This window comes from Toxorhynchites rutilus, chromosome 2, assembly GCF_029784135.1.
Source record: "Toxorhynchites rutilus septentrionalis strain SRP chromosome 2, ASM2978413v1, whole genome shotgun sequence".
In the NCBI taxonomy this organism is placed as follows: domain Eukaryota; kingdom Metazoa; phylum Arthropoda; class Insecta; order Diptera; family Culicidae; genus Toxorhynchites; species Toxorhynchites rutilus.
Genome location: NC_073745.1, coordinates 72,481,206 through 72,501,002, shown reverse-complemented (window position 1 = coordinate 72,501,002; position 19,797 = coordinate 72,481,206). Strand labels below are relative to the sequence as shown.

The window sequence follows — 19,797 nt, the reverse complement described above, 5'->3', positions numbered from 1 at the left end:
TTTGAATCATAGAGACTTGAAAAGACAATTTGGAAAACTAAACTAAACTCTCGGCCTCGAGAAAGGCCATTTGGAAAACCTCGCTGCCGTCTGGTCGCAGACTGGATGACTGATGAAACCTGAATATTGTGAAATCGTGAATAAGGAAAAGGAAAAAGGGCGGAGCTTAGATAGCAATATTTTCTCTATCTATATACAGACCATGTAGAACCAACGCTGAATTTTGCTATTGAGAAATTCCACACCAAATCAGCCGAAAAACGGAAAATTTTGACGCGACCCTCTTCGATTTTTTTAAAACTTGATGATTGAAGCTATCAAAAATCACAATTTTCATTATCATATGACCAACTTAAATTGCAACTGATTTTTATACGGGCGTATGCAGCAACATTGAACTTTTTTTTTTCAAAGAATCGTAAAATCTAGATGCGCTATTAAAATATGATGTTCGACAAAGTTGTTAGAAAATAAATCAACCATTTAGGAAAAATAACATTTTAAATTTGCTGTTAAAAAATCTTACTCAAGAATTTAACTTAATATTTAAAACTTTTATATCTCAAAACACCCCCGTTGATATTTTTTTGAATATTTTTATTGGAAAGTACTTTCAATTAAACAAAGTTTAACAAAATGAAGATATTAATTTTTGAAATTTTAATACTTTGTTAAATCCTAACCATTTAAGAAAAGTATCATGAAAAATGTAATCTTCATGCAATTCTACATGAAACATTAAATATAACGTTTTATCCCAGTACTAACCGTTCTCGAGATATAACCATCCTTGATCAGCCATTCCATGCCAAACCGATGGAGTGGTTCTCAGATTTTCGTGAAAAGTGGTAATTTTGTTCCTTTTCTCAAAATATTAGACTCATATTTTTTTTTCATCAGGGCGTCCATTTCCATTTTAGGGTGGTCCGAAATATCCATTTTTTCGCTTTTTTCCCAAAAATGACTTCTTTTTGAAAACTCATAACTTTTGAACTACTGGACCGATTCTGATGATCGATATATCAAATTAAAGCCAATTACTTATTAGTTTTTGAAAAAAATCGTGCTTGCCAAAAATCAGAATTTTGGTGTCGTAACTATTGGTTGTTTTAGTTTTTTGTTGTTTTCATGGCTTTGGACTAGAGTGCGCTATATTTTTTTATATTTTTTCTTGAAAGGTTTTTTTATTGAGAGGTTTTTTTACATAACATATCTAAAAATCAGAGATGAGTTTTTTTTCGTTCTTAAGTTATGATTTTTCAAAGTCAATCTATGGTCATTTTTAGCTTTTCTTCCGAAAACACCTTTTTCAAAAATTCTACTTTTGAACTACTTAATTGATTCAGATAATCGACATATAAATTGAAGCCAATGAGCTAGTCTTTTTTGAAAAAATATTACACTTACGAAAAAATTGGATTTTTGTGGCACAAATCAAGTTGCAATTGAACGAAGACTGAAAACATAATAAAATTTAAACATCATAACTCAAAAACGAAAAAAGACACATCTTCGATTTATGGATGTTTTATGTAAAAATCCTCAGCTTCAAAGAAATAATATAAAAATATATGGCGCTCTCTATCTCTAACCGAGAAAACTATAAAAAACAAGCACAATAAAAAATTACTAAAACGAAAATCTAAATTTTTCGGTAATAGAAAATTTTTTTCAAAGAGACTATTGGCTTCAATTTGATCGGTTTAAATCGGTCCAGTAGTTCAAATGTTATGATTTTTTTCAAAAAAGTTTTTTTTGGAAAAAGGGGTAAAATTTTGATTTTATTATTCATCGGTTCAAAACTCATAACTAGAAAACGAAAAAAATAACATCCTTGATTGTTGGATATGTGATGTAAAAAAACCTCAGCATTCAAGAAAAAATATAAAAAAGTATAGTGCCCTCTAGTTCTAAGCCATGAAAACAACAAAAAACAAATACAAACAATAACTACAAAAACAAAATTCAAATTTTATACAAGTGTAATATTTTTCTAAAAAATACCAACTAATTGTCTATAATTGTGTATGTCGACAGATGAATCGGTCCAGTAGTTCAAAAGTCATGAATTTTTGAAAAAAAGGCATTTTTTGGAAAAAAGTGGAAAAAAAATTATTTTTCGGACCACCCTTAAATGGAAATAGGCACTCTAATGAAAATAGAAAAAATATGGGTCTAATATTTTGTGATAAAGAACAAAACTACCACTTTTCACGAAAATCTGAGAACCACTATATCGGTTTAACATGGAATGGATGTATAGTAGAAATAATGTAAGTGAAATTTCTATACGATGTCGAAACTGTAGTTGTAGAATTTCACGAACATGATTTTAATAATATTAAAATGGTTATATCCCGATTTTGGTGAGTTAACCGTGGCACCACTATACGTCAAACTTTGTTAAATTGGAAGGGCTTTCAAACAAAAATATAAAAAAGTATATATAAGGGGTTGGGGGGGGGGTGTTTGTTTTGAGATATAAAGGATTTAAATGTTAAATTAAATTTTTGAGTAAGTTTTTTAACAGTAAATTTAAAATTTTATTTTTCCTAAATAGTTCATTCATTTCCAACAACTTTGTCATACATCATATTTATTCAGACATCTGGATTGATTTGAGATTTTTTGAAAGAAGGATCAATGATTTTGATTACGATCTATTAAAAAATCAGTTGTAATTAAAACTGGTCATATGATAATGAAAATTGTGGTTTGGGTAGTTACCATCAAAAGTACCAAGTTTCAAAAAAATCAGAGAGGGTCGGGTCAGCAGCCGGCTAATTTGGGGTGGAATTGCTCTATTTCTATTTTATAAAAACGTGCTGGTTTCTTTCATTTGGAACTATTACTGAAAGACGTAGTCCTACGTCAAAAAAGGTAATGAAGTCTGAAGTTTTCGTTATTGTTACACATACAAAATAGTTTCAATTGAAGTAATCCCAGATGGGCCAACCAGAAGAGTCTGTTGGGCCACAGGTTGAGTATGGTTGCCTCAAGGGAACACAGGAAACGGAATGACGGTTCGACAGATGGAATATCGATAAAAATACCCTGGGCATCTTCACCGACGGCAGTCATTTGGTCAGAAGTAGTAATATCGAAGGAACAGTATCGGCATCCCAAAAGTTTTAAGATGATATGAAGCAATGATACTTTATCTGATTAACATGTTTGAAGGGAATTTTTAATTGTAGCAGATTGAATGAAAATAACTACTTGCAGCATGGCACAATTTTATTTGAACCCTTTCACTTCATCAGCCTGTAACTATTCTAATTATGATTTTTATTTTATGATCTTTGGTTTATTTTTTCGGAGCTCGAAAAAGTGTCTGAACTTCGTGCCTCTACACTCGAATACCCCATTAGGGTCAATCGCAGCAAATAATCAGTAAGACAAATAAGCTGTTTAGTGCAAATTTTTGTTTTGTTTTATATGGAAGAACATAATCTATTGAAATTTCGCAAAACAGACAGCTTAGAGAGTTCTAATCGCTACAGAAAAATGACAATGGCCTGAATGAATAAGCCGTGTGATTGATTTGATTTAATTGATTGATTTCTGTTGAGCTCCGTACCTCACAGAAAGCCCCACCTTTGAATTGATATCGCACCACTCTCTTCGTAGTAAATAATAAACCGACATATTATAACAACAGTTATAACATTGCTGACATTACTTCTCATTGCCGCAACCCATCAAGCTCAATGCCAAAACCATCTCTTCGGCGGTTAGTGGTTTCCTGTAGCGTAAGCCTTTATTTTTCGATGAATGGTTTCGCTCGGTACGAATCTATGAGCACTTGCCCAGGAACATATACGTTCATAAATGAGCCGAGCCGGTGCCCGTTCATGGCGATGCAAATGCGAAGAATAAGCTTTTTTTTACGATCGTATGACAATTTATTGACAGGAACACGTAGTAATGGGGTACTTGATTCTGTTCCGAATCGTTGGAAAGTTAGCAGGTTAACCTGTGTGGCCAACGCATGGATACATGCGTTGTACCCAGTGTTTGTTCAATTTGCGGGTATAATAACGGTGCAGTGGTTCATTAAGAGATATACGGTAATTTACTGATCACAAATGGCAAAAAAAAACTCGCAAGTAAATCTGTTTATTCACGTTCAACAGATGAATGAATAATTAATTGTAGTATCATAAAGTGGAGGATTAGTGTGATAGCGATTGGATCTAGAATAGTTGCTGGCGGAGAGCAGCCCCAATATAACTTGTGTGTTATTGTTCGAGCTTGCTAAATGAGAGACCACCATCTAGAGCTGATGGGTTGCAGACAGTGAGCGGCGAAAGATAGTTGACTATACTTACTTAAACACTTATGACAACATTCACCCGGATTTAATACTGGATGTTTACACTTAACCTCTGGACATGGTCTTGGACCACACGTGACGACGCCACGCTCACATCTACACTGACTACAACCTACATCCCATATATCACCATCGTTTTTACTTGTACCATTTATTAGGCATGATTTTTTACAATCACATTCCTCTATATATGAGACTCGTTCCTCTGCAGCCCCTAGCTAATGGAGAATGAAATGGATTAGTTTGGACGCGTTTCGGGTTGACCACCGGAAAAACATACTCACCCTTTTTGTTAACTCCAACATGGTTCGTCTTAATTCTACTAAAGCATTCTCTAACTCTATAAACTGCCCACATGTGGGGCATTGTGCATCCATTAGTTCACATTGTGATAAATAACCGTACGGGCCGGTGATAATACGTAAATCTTTTAATTCGCCCTAGGATTGGTGAGCGGTCGATGGGGGAGAGAGAAAAACATTCGATTGAAAAAAAATATATAGTGTTTTGTAGTTTTTGGTATACACATTCATTCGGGAATAACGTTGTCAGCTTCCCAAAGCTGGGCCAAGGTTGTGTTCAATTTGAAATAGCTTTTGCTTTTAACATAATATTCATACTCCGGCTCACATCTGGTAAATGAAAGTTTGAGTTGGTTTGGTAGATTGTTTGAGCCAATATCAGGTTTGCTGAAAACTGTTGCTACAATTAGACATTTCTTGTTTGTTTCATGGCGGTTTATTTTCGTTCAATCAAGGGACTCTTTTTCAGGTCTTGTCACTTTCTGTCCCGTTGATCAACACTTACATAACGCATCATAGATTCAGCGAGAAAAACGTAAACCAAGTTTCTATAGCAAAAATAATATGAACGATCATCTAAATTTCTTCCAGCAACATGTGTGGAAAAGTGATAAAAGATTTACCAAGGTAAAACAATTCAGATTTTTCGGGCCATTTATATGTTAGCATCATAAAACGAAAAAACAGCTCAAACATAACGTAACACATAAAAGTAATTTCTTGTTTAAAGCTTCAGCTTTTAAAGTATTAATTACTTTAGACACATTCGAATTAAAGAAATTACTTTAATTCGAATGTGTCTAAGTCATTGTTTCCGATAACTCAAATTAATCGCGATGACGTTGACAGGACGAATTTCTCAAGGGTATCCTGTACAATCTGATTCCAACACTCTACACCCAAACTATCGTTGGCGGGAAACATTTCATCTTCGGCAGAGATAATGTTTTTTCGTGAGCTGATAGCAAATAATGCAAATAATGAGCTGCGTCAAAAGATTTAAAATGTTTGTATGTTTGGGAGCACACATCTCTTTCTTTTTTCTATTTTCATCTCTTATGGGATTGTACCAAAAAAAAAAACAGTCCAAACGATGTCAACGGGGATCGAACCAAGGCCAGATGGAATGCAAGGCTGTTTAACATGACCACGCTATCCACAAGCTACTTGTGCTGTTGTATAAATGCGTGATAATATTGCACCTCATTATGAAATGAAGTTGGGAAGTGTTTTCTAAGAGTAAAAAAAAATAGCATAAACGAGAATCTATATCTTTCTTGGTCTGGGCCGTGTATCTAGCAATTATACGAAAAGCTTGAATACGTGCTCATTTGCAATGTGTCTCCTGCTTCGCCCGCTCATATTGATCTTATATTGCTTATATTGCATATATACGAGGTTCGTTAAAAAAATAAGTTTCAGTGCCTCAGAAATCGCGGAAAAATAAAGTTAGGACAAAAAAATGATTTTCGTAATCTACGTTTTATTTTCTATTTTTCTACATAATCGCCGTAACGTTCGAGGTATTCTTCATAGCGTGGCACGAGTTTTTCCATTCCGAGCGCGAAGTGCTTAGCGTCCAACTTTTTGAAGTACGATGTAACTGCGTCACGAATTTCTTCAGTGTTATCGAATCGTTGACCGCCGAACGCCAGTATCATCACCGGGAATAAGCGATAGTCGCTAGGGGCGAGGTCTGGGGAGTAAGGAGAATGCTCGAACATAGTCCATTTGAATTTTTTGTCAATTGCTCTTGAGTTACGCGAGCAGAATGGGGCCACGCATTATCGTAGATGAGGAACACTCCTTTCGTCAATAACCCTGGCGTTTTCTTTTCAATCGCGATTCTTAATCGGTCCAAAACATCACAATAGGTGATGAAACAAGCGTTCGGCGGTCAACGATTCGATAACACTGAAGAAGTTCTTGACGCAGTTACATCGTACTTCAAAAAGTTGGACGCTACGCACTTGGCGCTCGGAATAGAAAAACACGTGCCACGCTATGAAGAATACCTCGAACGTTACGGCGATTATGTAGAAAAATAGAAAATAAAACGTAGATTACGAAAATCACCTTGTTTTTTGTCCTTACTTTATTTTTCCGCGATTTATGAGGCACTGAAACTTATTTTTTGAACGACCCTCGTATATATTATACAAATGTTATACAAGTATTGTATAGTAGCGCCATTTTCTGTTATTTTTAGGCCCATTAAATGTAATAAATCGAGATACCAAAAAATGTGCTAAAAATTTATTTTGGGTGTAGAACTTGATATTTGAGCATGTTGTTGATTTGATTGCCATATTCATAAACACTACTTTCGAAGATTTCCGATGGAATTGAGATCCGTAAAACAAGCTGACCACTCAAGATTATATATGATTTCATCGGAAAACTTCGGAAAACTATAAACTTCATCCTGTTTTGAGTTTGTGGATAACAACATTGTCTAGCTTAGACCCAATTGGGACCCGTCAATGCTTCACCATGTTCAATAAAACTTATCTTCAGCATGTCTATATAATCTTCAGACTTCATTTATTTTTGTAATGTTCCTCAAACAATCAACGCCACCCGGTGCTTTACGCAAATCATGTCGGTAGTGCTGGCAGACATCTGGTTCATTATGATTGATTTGACGTGGTTCCATTCTTCGATTCAGGAAATGCATATCTTTGTGAATTCAACTGAAAACATTATGTAAACTTCGGTCGCTTACACCCCCAAAATTTATGCTATCAACACGCGTGTGCAATCGGAAGAGTTTACCATTGATTGGTAAACGAAAGATGTTTTACTCGGCCAATCACTGCGAAATTACAATGGAAAAACCTGTTTCAACTTCGACTTGAACCAAACTCAGACCGCAAGTTTTTTTTATCCCTTTTGTTTATTTTAGGCTCATTAGCATATTAGCTGTAACAGAGCCGAATTTTAATCGTGTACATGTCACATACAGTCTTCCGTGTTTCACATCAAACACTGCGTACGAGACGAACAATGTTCACGCTGCTCTCACAGTTTTGTGTTTGTAGACAAACATGATTTTTTTTGTATGTTATGTTTGAAAATGTAACATGTTTGTTTCACATGATGTTCAAACATAATATGGTCGGTGTAAATCAGAGGGGACCAAGTCGCAAAATTGAAAATTTCAAGTTATTGATTACATTTGGTTAAGCATTATGTAAGCTACATACCACATTTATTAGATTTGGAAAATCACGCATACAGCAGGAATAACGGATCGAAATTTTTATGATTGATCAACGAAAATCCCTCATACTATGCAGTCAGAGCGGATCATGTACCATTTACCATGGCGAAATGGCTCTATATCATGTGCAGACAGAGTGGACCATGTGACAATCATTTGCATATTGAATTTTAAATAATATCTAAGCGCCGAATTCAAACCAACAAAACATTTTATTGAAGCTAATATGTACCTTGTCGAAATGTGCTTGAACCCGTTAGTATAAAATTTGCACATTCTGAGTATATTAAAAAATAAACTTGGTCCACTCCGACTGAACGGATCAGTGAACAATGCTGGTCTTCAGTGTAAATGATCGCAAAATGTACCATTTCAGAGTGCGATTTAGGCTGTAGCGAAGACAATGAAAAATTTTATCATTCTATTGGCGAATACTGTCTAAGATCATTGAAAAAGGGAAGTTTCTGCTTTAACTTGTTTACCGTTCTATCATATTCAGATGGAAGAGACTTGTAGGCTGCACGCAACCAAATGTTTATGCAGTTCTAAGGGTGCTCATACACTGTTTGACCGAAGTCAAATATTTGACTCTTTTTGACAGATAAAATTTGGTCAACGTGTACTGATCAAATATATTCTACACAAAACACGACAAGCAAATATTCAATTATTGAATGCCTAAAATATTTTTTCAGTCTGTTCTTCGAACCTGTCGGTACATGGTTAGGTTACCTTGAATATTTCAGTTGATTTTTTCCATGTTCGGTGTTTGATATTGTTTACTACTGTTGAAAATTGAAGAGTGGCAAACAAAATAGTGTTTGTACAAATATCAAATCAAACCTTATCTGTCAAAAAATATCAAATATTTGACCTCCGGGCAAACAGTGTACGGCCACCTTAAACACATAATCCTTCTCGCTCTAATATTCATAGCATAATGGCACACTTTGTTAATTGATTGAGAAATATTTCGAAATTGTTCAGTCGTAGTGAACCAACTCTTAAAAAATGCTTTATTTGGTTCAGTCAGAGTGGACTATGTACGTATAGGCAACCAAGTAACTGCCTTTTTCGGCATGATACTTGATGTTTTTTACAACTATCATACGTCAAAGTATTGCCAGAGAGTAGCTAACATTTCTGAGAACAATATTGAACAAAAAAATTAATGCTTTGAAAATTGCAGAGCATTAAACGTTTTTCTCGAAATCATAAAAATGTCACATGGTCCGGTCTGACTTAACACCGACCATATATAGTTTCTCTTGTATTTTCACCTAAGCAACGGCAATGTGTAGAGTAAAAGAAGCGAATTAGACACCACACCACCATCACTCAATACACGGTGTGTTGGTGTGTTGACATGGAAAATGGAAGGGAAGAATCTATCATGACAATGGATGCTTCGTCTGAAACTTTGGACAAGTAAAATACACCTCTTTATCTTTTCTGAACAGAATAAGAGTCATTTGATATCAGAGTTCTTCACAATTGATATCATTATTTAATCCATGCATCAATTTATAAATTGAATTTATGTAGCATCCGCCATTATCAGCTATTTAAACAATTACTAAAATTGATTAGAGCGTGGCGGAGATGTATAGTTTCCCATATCAAAATACCAAGAATAGGTGTAAACTTTCCTGAAAACATCCATCTAAAACTAATTTTTAGGTATTTATTTATTTATTTGGCCAGCAATTGTATGTCGTCTCCCCACTGTGCACTCGGTTTCCCAGACTTCAATTGGCAACATGCACGGAGAAAAAAAATTCTAATAGAAAGCTTCTTTCTATTCAGAGAATGTTTCTTTTCACGGAAAATAGCTATGGATTATTTAATCAGACTTGCAAAATGTGCATGAGTTCATAGCCTCTGAGTTCACGTAATTTTTGCAATACGAACTAAATTTCTAGTTAATTTCTGTAAAAAATGTGCTCTACAAAGAAATGTTTTAGGAGATTTATTTTTGTTCGTTCACGAAAAGAAACGAAACGAGAGCAATGAATACTGCAACAACGGGTGGTATGTTTGGACATGATGTGCTTGAATTATAAGCATCGTGTTTGTTTATGATGTGAGAGACGCATGTTTATGTTTGAGTATCATTGTTCCTGTATGGGGTAAACATTTAATACTAGCGAAAAGCATGTTCATGTTCAAACATAAACATGGAATTTTCACATCGCGTGGACATGTGTAAGTGTTTTTCGGAAGACTGGTCACATGTTTATCATATCTATAATTAGCTCATTTTGCAGTTGCCATTTTTCGGCCTTAGAGTGTTCCCTTGTATACCATTGCATATGGTACACATTTAGACAGTAGCCATTTAGGCGTAAGAGTTTTCCTTCTGTTCTTCCATTATCCAGCTAAACCGGACAGCGGAGATAGTTGATTGATCATTGTTGAGTTATTTATAGAACAGCAAGCCCGATGTGTCTTGCAGAGCAGAGCCAGTTGTATTGATGAATCGATCTTATTTCGACCATGGATCGATCTCCATCGCTGATGATTGTTGCGTGGACATAGTTATTCTGTAACAACACAAAGATGCTCAATGAGGGCCCTGAGTTTTGAACTCACGATCGATCGCTTACTAAGCGAACGCGCAACCAATGTGGCTACGGAGACCCCCCAGACCGCAAATTGTTTGCATTAAAATTCAAAACAAATTCCTCGACATATATTGAATCGCAAGCCTTATTTAAGCTGATTTTCAGGTGATCCAACAATGTGTTTGGCTCTGGACTCAACACTGGACCAGACGGAATAGTCCATTGGATTTAGATCTGGAAAGATTCTTCTTTTGCGGAAGAAGTCTGCCCATTCAGTCATCCATTCATTTTTTTTCTAAAATTCGTATCATCCCCATGTTCAACAAGAGCTCTTCTAGAATATAACGTAATATAGTAACTTGTTGAATAATTTTGACGCCTTTTTCGAAGAATACTATGAAAGTTTGACCGGAAGTCGAAATTCACATCCGAGCCATCATTGAGCATTTGGTGATCTAGCAATACTCATACGACTAGAAGAGCCCTCAGTTAGGATTGTTTTGGTGGTTTTTGTATTATGTTCACCAAGAAAAACCTGCAACAAATTTTTCGAGTTCCGATACATATTGACTTTCATCCTGTCATTTAAGTAACGGTTATAAGAAAACTTGTGAGATCGTACGACCGGCGAGAGCCAACATTATATAAATTTAAGAAAACATACAAATATTGGCGAATGGCTACCACGACATCGACATGTGGTCTGGTCGTGTATCAGGTTACATGCTGCTCGCTCTCAGCTCTCTAGAGCACTGAGAGCACAAGGCAGACAATCGGATATCCCCGTCCGGGATATCTTGGGTAGCCGGGATCCTGATCTTCTGCTTCATCTATACCTGTTCCTCAGAAACGCCGATGTCAACGTTTAATGATGTTTCCTTCGTTGTGTCCCCGTTTCATATCCCTCCTATCCGATCGATAAACTTTTACTTAGTCGCGGCAATACATACACACACTCTTTACAGATGCACGGGCCGAAGGTTGTGCAGTCCACTGATTATTCAACAAGAGCCAAAGGTTGTACCGCTCATGACAACTCTACACGAACTGATGATTGCGCCGGCTAGTGACCATTCTATCCTGGATTCCTCGAGTCGAGAAAGACGCACCACGCTAGATATGGGGTACAGACTAGGGGGGCGTTGCTGATTAATGGTCAGCTGCATCCCAATAGGAAGTATCCCGTGTCGGGCACACGTACAGAGCATCGAAGACTGCGACATATCAATTATGAGAACACTTGTAATACTATCCTCGAGTCAACCGCGAGTAATCGGTTACATATTACTAACATAGTCTAAGCAAACGTTGTCAAAATATTGAACTCCCGGCCCCGTTAGGCTGACGCCATATGAGCCTTAATAAAATATATATTTTGGATAAAAAAAAATACAAATATTTGGTAGCACTGACAAGCAAAACTCCTGTAACTCAGCTTCAGAAAAAAAGTTAGCTGCTCGCTAGCTAATTTGAGACTGTGACACGAATGGGTTATTTTTACATGGAAGAAAACAGGCGGAGTAATATTTCCTCTCTTCATATACCCGTAAAACGAACGTTGCGTTTGATTCACAGCGGAATATGAATACTGTAACTTATAGCTGCTTAACTAGAATCTCATGGACAGCATGGGTAGGTAAGAACCAAATAGGAGTGAACAAATGTATGGACAAATGGGAATGCTTCCAATTTTTCGTTAATTTAACACGTTGAGCCCCGATTTATTCTTGCTGCGCTTTAAATTCAGCCCGCATCAAGAGCGTTTGCACAATATCAGTGTCGGTCCCAGCTCCCAAAGATACTCACTGTATAAAATATAAAATAGTCAGAAATTCATCTAAAAAGTATTCACATTTTGTAGAACATCCGAAAACAAACCGTATATATTTTAATTTTTTTATTTAGTAGCTGTTAGTCTCAGTCAGTCAGCGCATTCCTACTAAAAAGCTCAAAGGGACCGATGTGGGGCTTAACGTGATAAACCGTTAAGGGATTAGGGAATCAGAATTCATAACATATCAAACAAATCTTAGACAATTTACGATACGATTGGTGTGCATATTCTCAAGACTCATTCGTAGCGAAAGTACACCCAAAGTTGATTTTTAGCACATGTTATGGCATCCCGATTTATTACACTAAATGAACCGAAAAATAACAGAAAATGTTCTACTCCGCAATACGTGTATATCATTTGTATAATATATATGCTAGAGCCAACATGAGCCAATATGAGCGGGCGAAACATAGTTTGCCAAATACACGGCCCAGACAGAGAAAAATATCTATTCTCGTTCATGCTTTTCTCTTTCTTCTTAGAAAACAGTTTTCAACTTCATTTTATTATGAGGTGTAATATTAGCACGCTTTTATATAACAGCACTAGTAGCTATCTGGATAGCGTGGTCGTGTGAAACAGCTTTGCGTTCAAGCCGGCCTTGGTTCGATCCCCATTGACGTCGAGTGGACTTTTTTTTGGCACAATCTCAAATGAAATGAAGAAAGAAATAAGGAAGAGATGTCTGCTCCCATACATACAAAACATTTTTAATCTATTAAAACATCTCATTATTTGCGCATTTGACCCTTCAGTACACGAAACGGCATTATTTCTGCCAAAAATGAAATGTTTTCAGCCAACGCTAGTTTGGGTGTAGTTATTAACTTTAACTTTATTTCGGAAAAACGTACCCCTGTTAAGCGACGTCGCCTGACCTCATAACACTGATATTCTTTAATCAACCTGTAGGGTGTCTTCGAAATTTTCTGGAAAATTTAGGCTTAAATGTTTATGCTCCTTAAAACCATCATACAAGGACGGCAAGTGAAATGCTGATATAAGGAATAGTAAATACAGTAGCGGTTGTTTCTGTTGCAATTGTTTTCTGGTGCGATGTTTCCCAGTCACGATATTGAATATGATGAAACAGTATGTCTATATTTGGGATCATCTGTGAAGTAACATCTGAAGTAAACAGAAAATATGAAACGGATCCATTCAATTGAAAGGCCTAACTTTTTATGAGATCAAATTGAAGTTAGATCCTTTTGTATCAAAAGGATTTATTTAAAAAGTTGAGCATTATCAGTTGGGCCTTTTTTTAAGAATGATCTTAAACACGTTTTATGTATTCTTAGAAGTTTGTGTTAATTGTATTGATAGATGGTTAAGCTCTCAAACAAAAAATGCAATAAAAAGTTTGTTTGCAATTTTTAGATAGGTTTAGGCATAGGTTTCAAACATTGTTGCCGTAGCATTTCACATTCAAAACACATAGGTGAACACTTGATGAATTTATTCTAAAATAATCACGAACAGCTTAAAGATAGCCAAACAAAATTATCCTCAAATAAATTTCACGTAGTAACATAACAGGAGTGCACCCGTGGCCGAGTGGTTAGCGTCTCACATTATTATGCCGGGTGTTCGGGTTAGATTCCCGTTCTGGCCGGAGGATTTTTCGTCAGAGAAATTTCCTTCGACTTGCACTGTGGTCACGCGTATTCTAGAGCTTGCCCCTCGGAATACATTGAAGGCGTGTTATTTGGCTTAAGAAATCTCAACTAAGTATTAATAAATGACGCTAGTTAATGCATTCGTTGAGACGGCAAAAGTTCCACAGAGAACGTTAACGCCATTCAAGAAGAAGAACATAACGGGAACTATCGAAATTGCAATTATAAGCCTTACTCTGATCAATATGAATGGTAAAAATGTTTCAAGTTTATCAATATGGAAATTATGTGGTTGTTCGTTTTTACTCATGCAATTGTTGATTTATGTGCTTCTCACACAAAAAAATGTTTGTTTGCTGTCAAGCGTTTCATTTTTGTTTTTACCGATAAGAAGATTGAAAATGCATCCAAACAAGAAATGGTTATAAAATTACCATAGGAATTGCCTGAAGGGTTGAAACACCAGTGTAAAAACTGATTAACAAAATTTCGATCCGATTTAGATGTGGAAGATGCATTACGCTTTGGAAGGTTACATAGAGATAATTACGGCGAAATAATGACATTGATTGGTTTAAACTTTTGAGTAGAAACGCTGAGAGATTGAATAAATCGAACAAGGATTTAAATTTGTTTGATGTTTACAGTATGAAAAAGTAGAATAGTCTGTATTGAGAAGCACGGACGGAAACTTGACGTAGGGCTTTGAGAACAATTGCTTTTGAATTCAGTTTCTATAATGGTTGAGAGATCCGTAAATTTAACTCATCAAATACTTCAATAGGTGGCTAGCGCTCCATCTCTACAAACATACCTAACATACCTAACCATACCGACTTTATTCGCTTAATTGTTTACTTGTTATAATATCTTCACTGTTTATGTAAAACGCAAAACAAATGCTGCATAAATTTCCTATTTAATGGTATGTCGTTTAGCATGCTTCGCAATAACGATTTTGCGTAATATTCATTTGAAATCCCTCAATTTTTCGTTACATTTTTTGTAGAGTGACTTCTCTATATGAAAATCAAGAACGTAGTCCTACGCCAGAATAATCTTTTATTCTCGCATAAGAGAAACTTTCGAAATAACCTACTTTTTTCCTGTTCTGTTTCGAACTGATTTTTTGTGGCCCAGGATGAAAAGCTGACAACGAGTAACGCAGTGAGTAAAAATTACTTATTCATCTCCGCTCACCTTAAATACATAATGACTATTTGAGTTTCCTTGTCCGACGAATAATTTCATATTGGAAGCACTAAAATTTCTATCTGGTAAAAAATGTGTCACTCGCTTATACAGTGGATGGCAGTCGATGTACAGCTGCACCTCGGTGCCGCTGACCGTTAGCGCCACCTTGTGCTCGGCGTCGTCCGCGAGTCGATACGGGAAGGACTCGGTGTGCATCTGCGACTCGCCCGCTGCTGTTATGTGTGTGTAATGAAAACGTATTTCGTCACGTCTTCCACTTGATTGTAATTCTAAATACCTTAACATTAATATTAATTATTACATTGCTTCGATTAGGATTAGAAAAAAGATAGTTTATAGATTTCAAAAGATGGGATAGAAGGAGGGAAAGAAAAAAGGCACTGACAGTATGCACGAGACTGCCATTGGTTGGCGAGGATGGGGAATCTTAATCGTTTCTCGGATCGTTTGCGACACGAGCTAGCTGAGGGGAGAACAACTAAAATCCATAGGGGGAATGAACAATCAACGCATTAGGAGCTAATAATATTAGAGGCGACTTTTATCGGGGCGAATCTTTATAAAACGTCTCCCAAGAGACTCGGCAATGAGAAGCTAGATATTTGTTGCCATCAACATCATCAAATTAGGAGGAAACACGGAAGGTTTGTTAAATGGAATGTCGGTGTAGGTGAGGGTGGAGTGGGGGGTAATGAGCGGAAGTCGGAAATGGAATCAAACGACGTTGGATTGAACGAGAAACCTACCTATTGTTTCCGTTAGAGAAGGAAACGATGGTCCCAGAGTTAGCTTGCTCCTGCTTCAGGACGACGGCAAACGTGAAATCTGGCGTCCGCTTCATCTGGTCCACGGCCCGGTGGAAAACCGTCATCGGAAGGACAAGATTTCGAGCGCCACCTGTCGGAAATGGATGAAAGCGGGAAAGAAACATCGAAATGGATTTAAAAGCAAAAGTTCATTGCGATAAATTCTACGTTGGAATTATCTCTGTCTCTGCACAGACACGTAGTGGGACAGTGGCGAATGTTGATTGCAGTCACGGCATCTGATTCTTGCTGCAATATTTCTGTCCGTCGAACAAATTGTATCAAGTTGCATGCTGGACCCTATTAGGGGCACCACTTTTCAAACCAGTGCCGACGGTCTTTAGAGCTTTCGCTCTGACAGAATGTGCTCGAGAACACGGGGCTAAGGTTGTGGGGTGAACAGACATCACTGACAATATTCACGCGATATTATAAATTATACGGGTGAAAATGACTAATGCCACAACATCACCCACCGTCAGGTTGTATTATTTTCACACCTATCTTCCCACTCACACGGAACGGAGGAAGTGGAATGTTCAGATGTTACACTCGGTACCTATCTAAGATGTTTGATATTTGATGTTGTTCATCGCTTTCAGAGACGGCTCTTAATTTGCTAACTTAATGCCATAGGTTATTTAAACTTATATTTACACAGACAACCGCTCTAGTGACTTTTCTTCGTAAATTTGTATTAATTGTAACTGTCGTTCGCAGGTCGTCTGATCAGATAGTTGCGGAGGCGTAGTGAGCATTGAGAGATAAATAACTACATGCAGTTTATTAGTTGTTTTCTGTTCTCACCCAATACAGAAGCAGCTTCGCAGTAATTTGAATTTTATTAGTGCAATGTTTCACGTCCAAATCCATCGGTCTAGGGCAATAGAGGCAACTTCGTTGCTACTCAATTCGAGCGGATATAAATTATCGCTATTAAGCTTCAACAGCTGTTTCATAACTGTTTCAATCTGGAAGTGGTTTTTTCTTTCAAAAGAATAAACTGGTGGAATACTTTTTAATTTTTAATGGGGAATAACGAACGTTTTTGTTTGGCATTCAAATATTGCATGAATATTATAAGCACTCATGATGACAGAAATTCTCTGTTATGTCCATAATGTCTGTCTTCTAAAATATAGCTCGATTACCGCTTGAGAAAACACTTCAATACACAAATACACGCTATTTGTACACAAGTTTTTGTTTCAGAAATATATGAATATACAGGGTTTTCCATTTCGGGCTTCCGAAAGAATACAGCCCTGCGCTGACAACCGTTTGACATAGCTGTCAACCAAAGCGTCATATCGTTAGTTGAATGTCTGCCATTTTACAATATGGATCGTTTTAGCATCGCACAACGTGTTAATTTTGTTAAATTATACTATAAAAATGATGAAAAACCGGCAAATGTTTTTCGAGCATTACGGACGGATTTTGGTCGTCATTGACGGCCTACAGAGCACACAGTCGCTATTGTAGTGCGTAAATTCGAACAAACTGGATCCGTAGCGGATATTGTGAAACCTGTGCATCATCGTAATGTGCGTTCGGCCGAAAATATTGCTGCTGTTGCTGCCAGTGTGGAGGATGACCCGAATGTTTCGATTCCACGGCGTGCTCAGCAATTGGGCTTGTCAAACACATCATTGTGGCGAATTTTGCATTTGGACTTGCACCTACATCCATATAAAGTCCAACTGGTACAAAAATTAGAGCGTGGTGACCATGGAATGCGTCGGGCATACGTCGATTGGGTGAACGAACGACAGCAGCAAAATGCTGAATTTTCGCATCAAATTTTCTTCAGCGATGATGCACATTTCGAGCTCGGTGGCTATGTGAACACTCAAAATTTCCGTATATGGGGCTCAGAAAATCCACACGTGATTGTTGAGAGGCCATTGCATCCGCCAAAAGTCATTGTTTGGTGCGCATTATGGTCTGGTGGAGTCATCGGGCCGTATTTCTTTGAAAATGAGAACGGCGAGACGGTAACTGTGAATGGTGAGCGCTATGGCCGCATGTTAATCGATTTTTTTTTGCCACAAATTGAAGATATGGATACGGATGACATGTGGTTTCAGCAGGACGGCGCCACCTGCCACACAACAAGACCAAACATGGCCATATTGCGAACGAAATTTGAGGGACGCATAATTTCGCGTTTTGGTGATGCCAATTGGCCGTCCAGATCATGCGATTTGAACCCGCTAGACTTTTTTTTTGTGGGGTTATGCGAAAGACCGTGTCTATGCCAACTCTCCGCAAACTCTTGAACATTTGAAAGACAACATTCGTGAAGTTATGACCAAGATACCGCCCCATATGTGCCGAAAAGTCATCGAAAATTACCTGTTCCGGATCAAGGTGTGCGAGGAAGCCCTAGGTGGACATTTGAATGATGTTGTATTTCACACATAATGGCATAAACCAAACTTTAATTTGAAATAAAAGTTTCATCGAAATTCTAATTCTAAGTGTGTTTTATTTCAATTTACTTTTGGAATTTAAAGTTGGAAAACCCTGTATGTTTGATTGAAATATTTCACAAATAGGCACTAATGAAAGACTGAAATTTTTCAATACACGATATATTCTCGGAATAAGAATCTTTTAATAATGGTAATTTCTAATTTTTTTTAGGTTATACGCCTGGGACCGCACGTTTTGACTTGTGTGGAGTTGCTTGCTTTGCTTGCAAGTTTTTAAGAGGCTTTTAACTTTGCAGTTCATTCGCCTCTATGTGTGAAGTTAGCGGATAAAAGTTTTTGTTGCGTGCAAGTTTCTGTTGAACGTCTTGCTGGATTTAATGAATAATGAATTATTTCAGTTGAAATAAATTGATTGATTGATTGACAGACAAAAGTTATAGATTGAAACGTGAACATGGATCAATATGTTCGGTACACATTTTGAAAAAAAAAAGACGGGTGGGTAATGTCGGGGACATAACCGGAGTGACGTAGGACTATACAAAGGGGACAGCTTTTGTTAAATATATATTTTAAATATATTGTTTTATTTTCTTCTCCTACGTGAATACCTACCTATCTACCTGAAAAATGGATAAGTTTACTGTTTACTCTTTATGAATATGTTGATGGTTCTGAAAAGAACCTTTGGTGTTGTGTTTTTGTTATCACTCGATATTCCCATCTTGTTCGGTTAAACCTTCCTGTTTAGCTATTGCGTTTGCCACTCGCCACAGCTTTCACAGTTGGAAAATTTCTTCCCATCCAGCTTGTGACATGTTGTTCAGTAAATTACATTGAATGCGACGTGCCGGAGAAACACTTTGCCACTCACTGAAACTAATTGTTGCCTTGATGAGCGCCGAACCGAAGCTGCTCTGTTGTTGATGCGGGTTTTCTGATTGTCGTGAGCAGATTTGCAAGCCAACTCGAGCACTCCGACGGCCGAAACTCTATAACCGCTGTTAGGTAAACTGGTGCTCCGGCACCAATCCGTTCGGCCTAGTTACCCTTGCGGAGCAATCAGTGAATGCGACCAACAGGGATCTGGAGACCTGCACGGTTCGATTGAGACTTTGCCTTTCCCTTAACTTGTCCTCCTTTGTTACGTCCACGATGCCGATGCCGTACAACCACACGGGTTAACGGTTTGAAAGAAAATAAGACATTTTTTTGGGGTCCGCGTGTTTTATACGCTAGCGGTACACACTCACAGGATAGAGACAAATCGGCAGACTCAGCCAGAGGGGCGAGTCCAACGAGACGAACGAATGAGCGTTAAAAGGGAGCGATGGCAAAAAAATACATTCATTACGATTTGTTCGCTCGTTGGATTCACATGCAGGCTAAAGAGGGTCTTTTTCAGGATCACAAAATTATCTTCAATCTAAAGAGTTTATTGTTTTGTAATCACTCGA

The 19,797-nt window shown here is 37.2% G+C and overlaps 1 protein-coding gene across 7 annotated transcripts in view; it reads right to left on the bottom strand.

Moving 5' to 3' along the window:
- Positions 1-19,797, bottom strand: part of LOC129770509 (protein kinase C-binding protein NELL1-like) — a 309,088-nt gene that overhangs the window by 52,192 nt on the left and 237,099 nt on the right. For 5 of the 7 annotated variants that reach the window (XM_055773395.1, XM_055773397.1, XM_055773396.1 and 2 more), the window contains 4 exons: positions 15,843-15,993; positions 15,082-15,373; positions 4,621-4,776; positions 4,332-4,554 (listed from right to left, as the gene is read on the bottom strand). In XM_055773395.1, the coding sequence (XP_055629370.1) occupies positions 4,332-4,554; positions 4,621-4,776; positions 15,082-15,373; positions 15,843-15,993 (822 nt within the window). Of the gene's footprint in view, positions 1-4,331; positions 4,555-4,620; positions 4,777-15,081; positions 15,374-15,842; positions 15,994-19,797 lie in introns of those variants that run through there. The other 2 variants (XM_055773398.1, XM_055773399.1) reach the window with 2 other exon arrangements.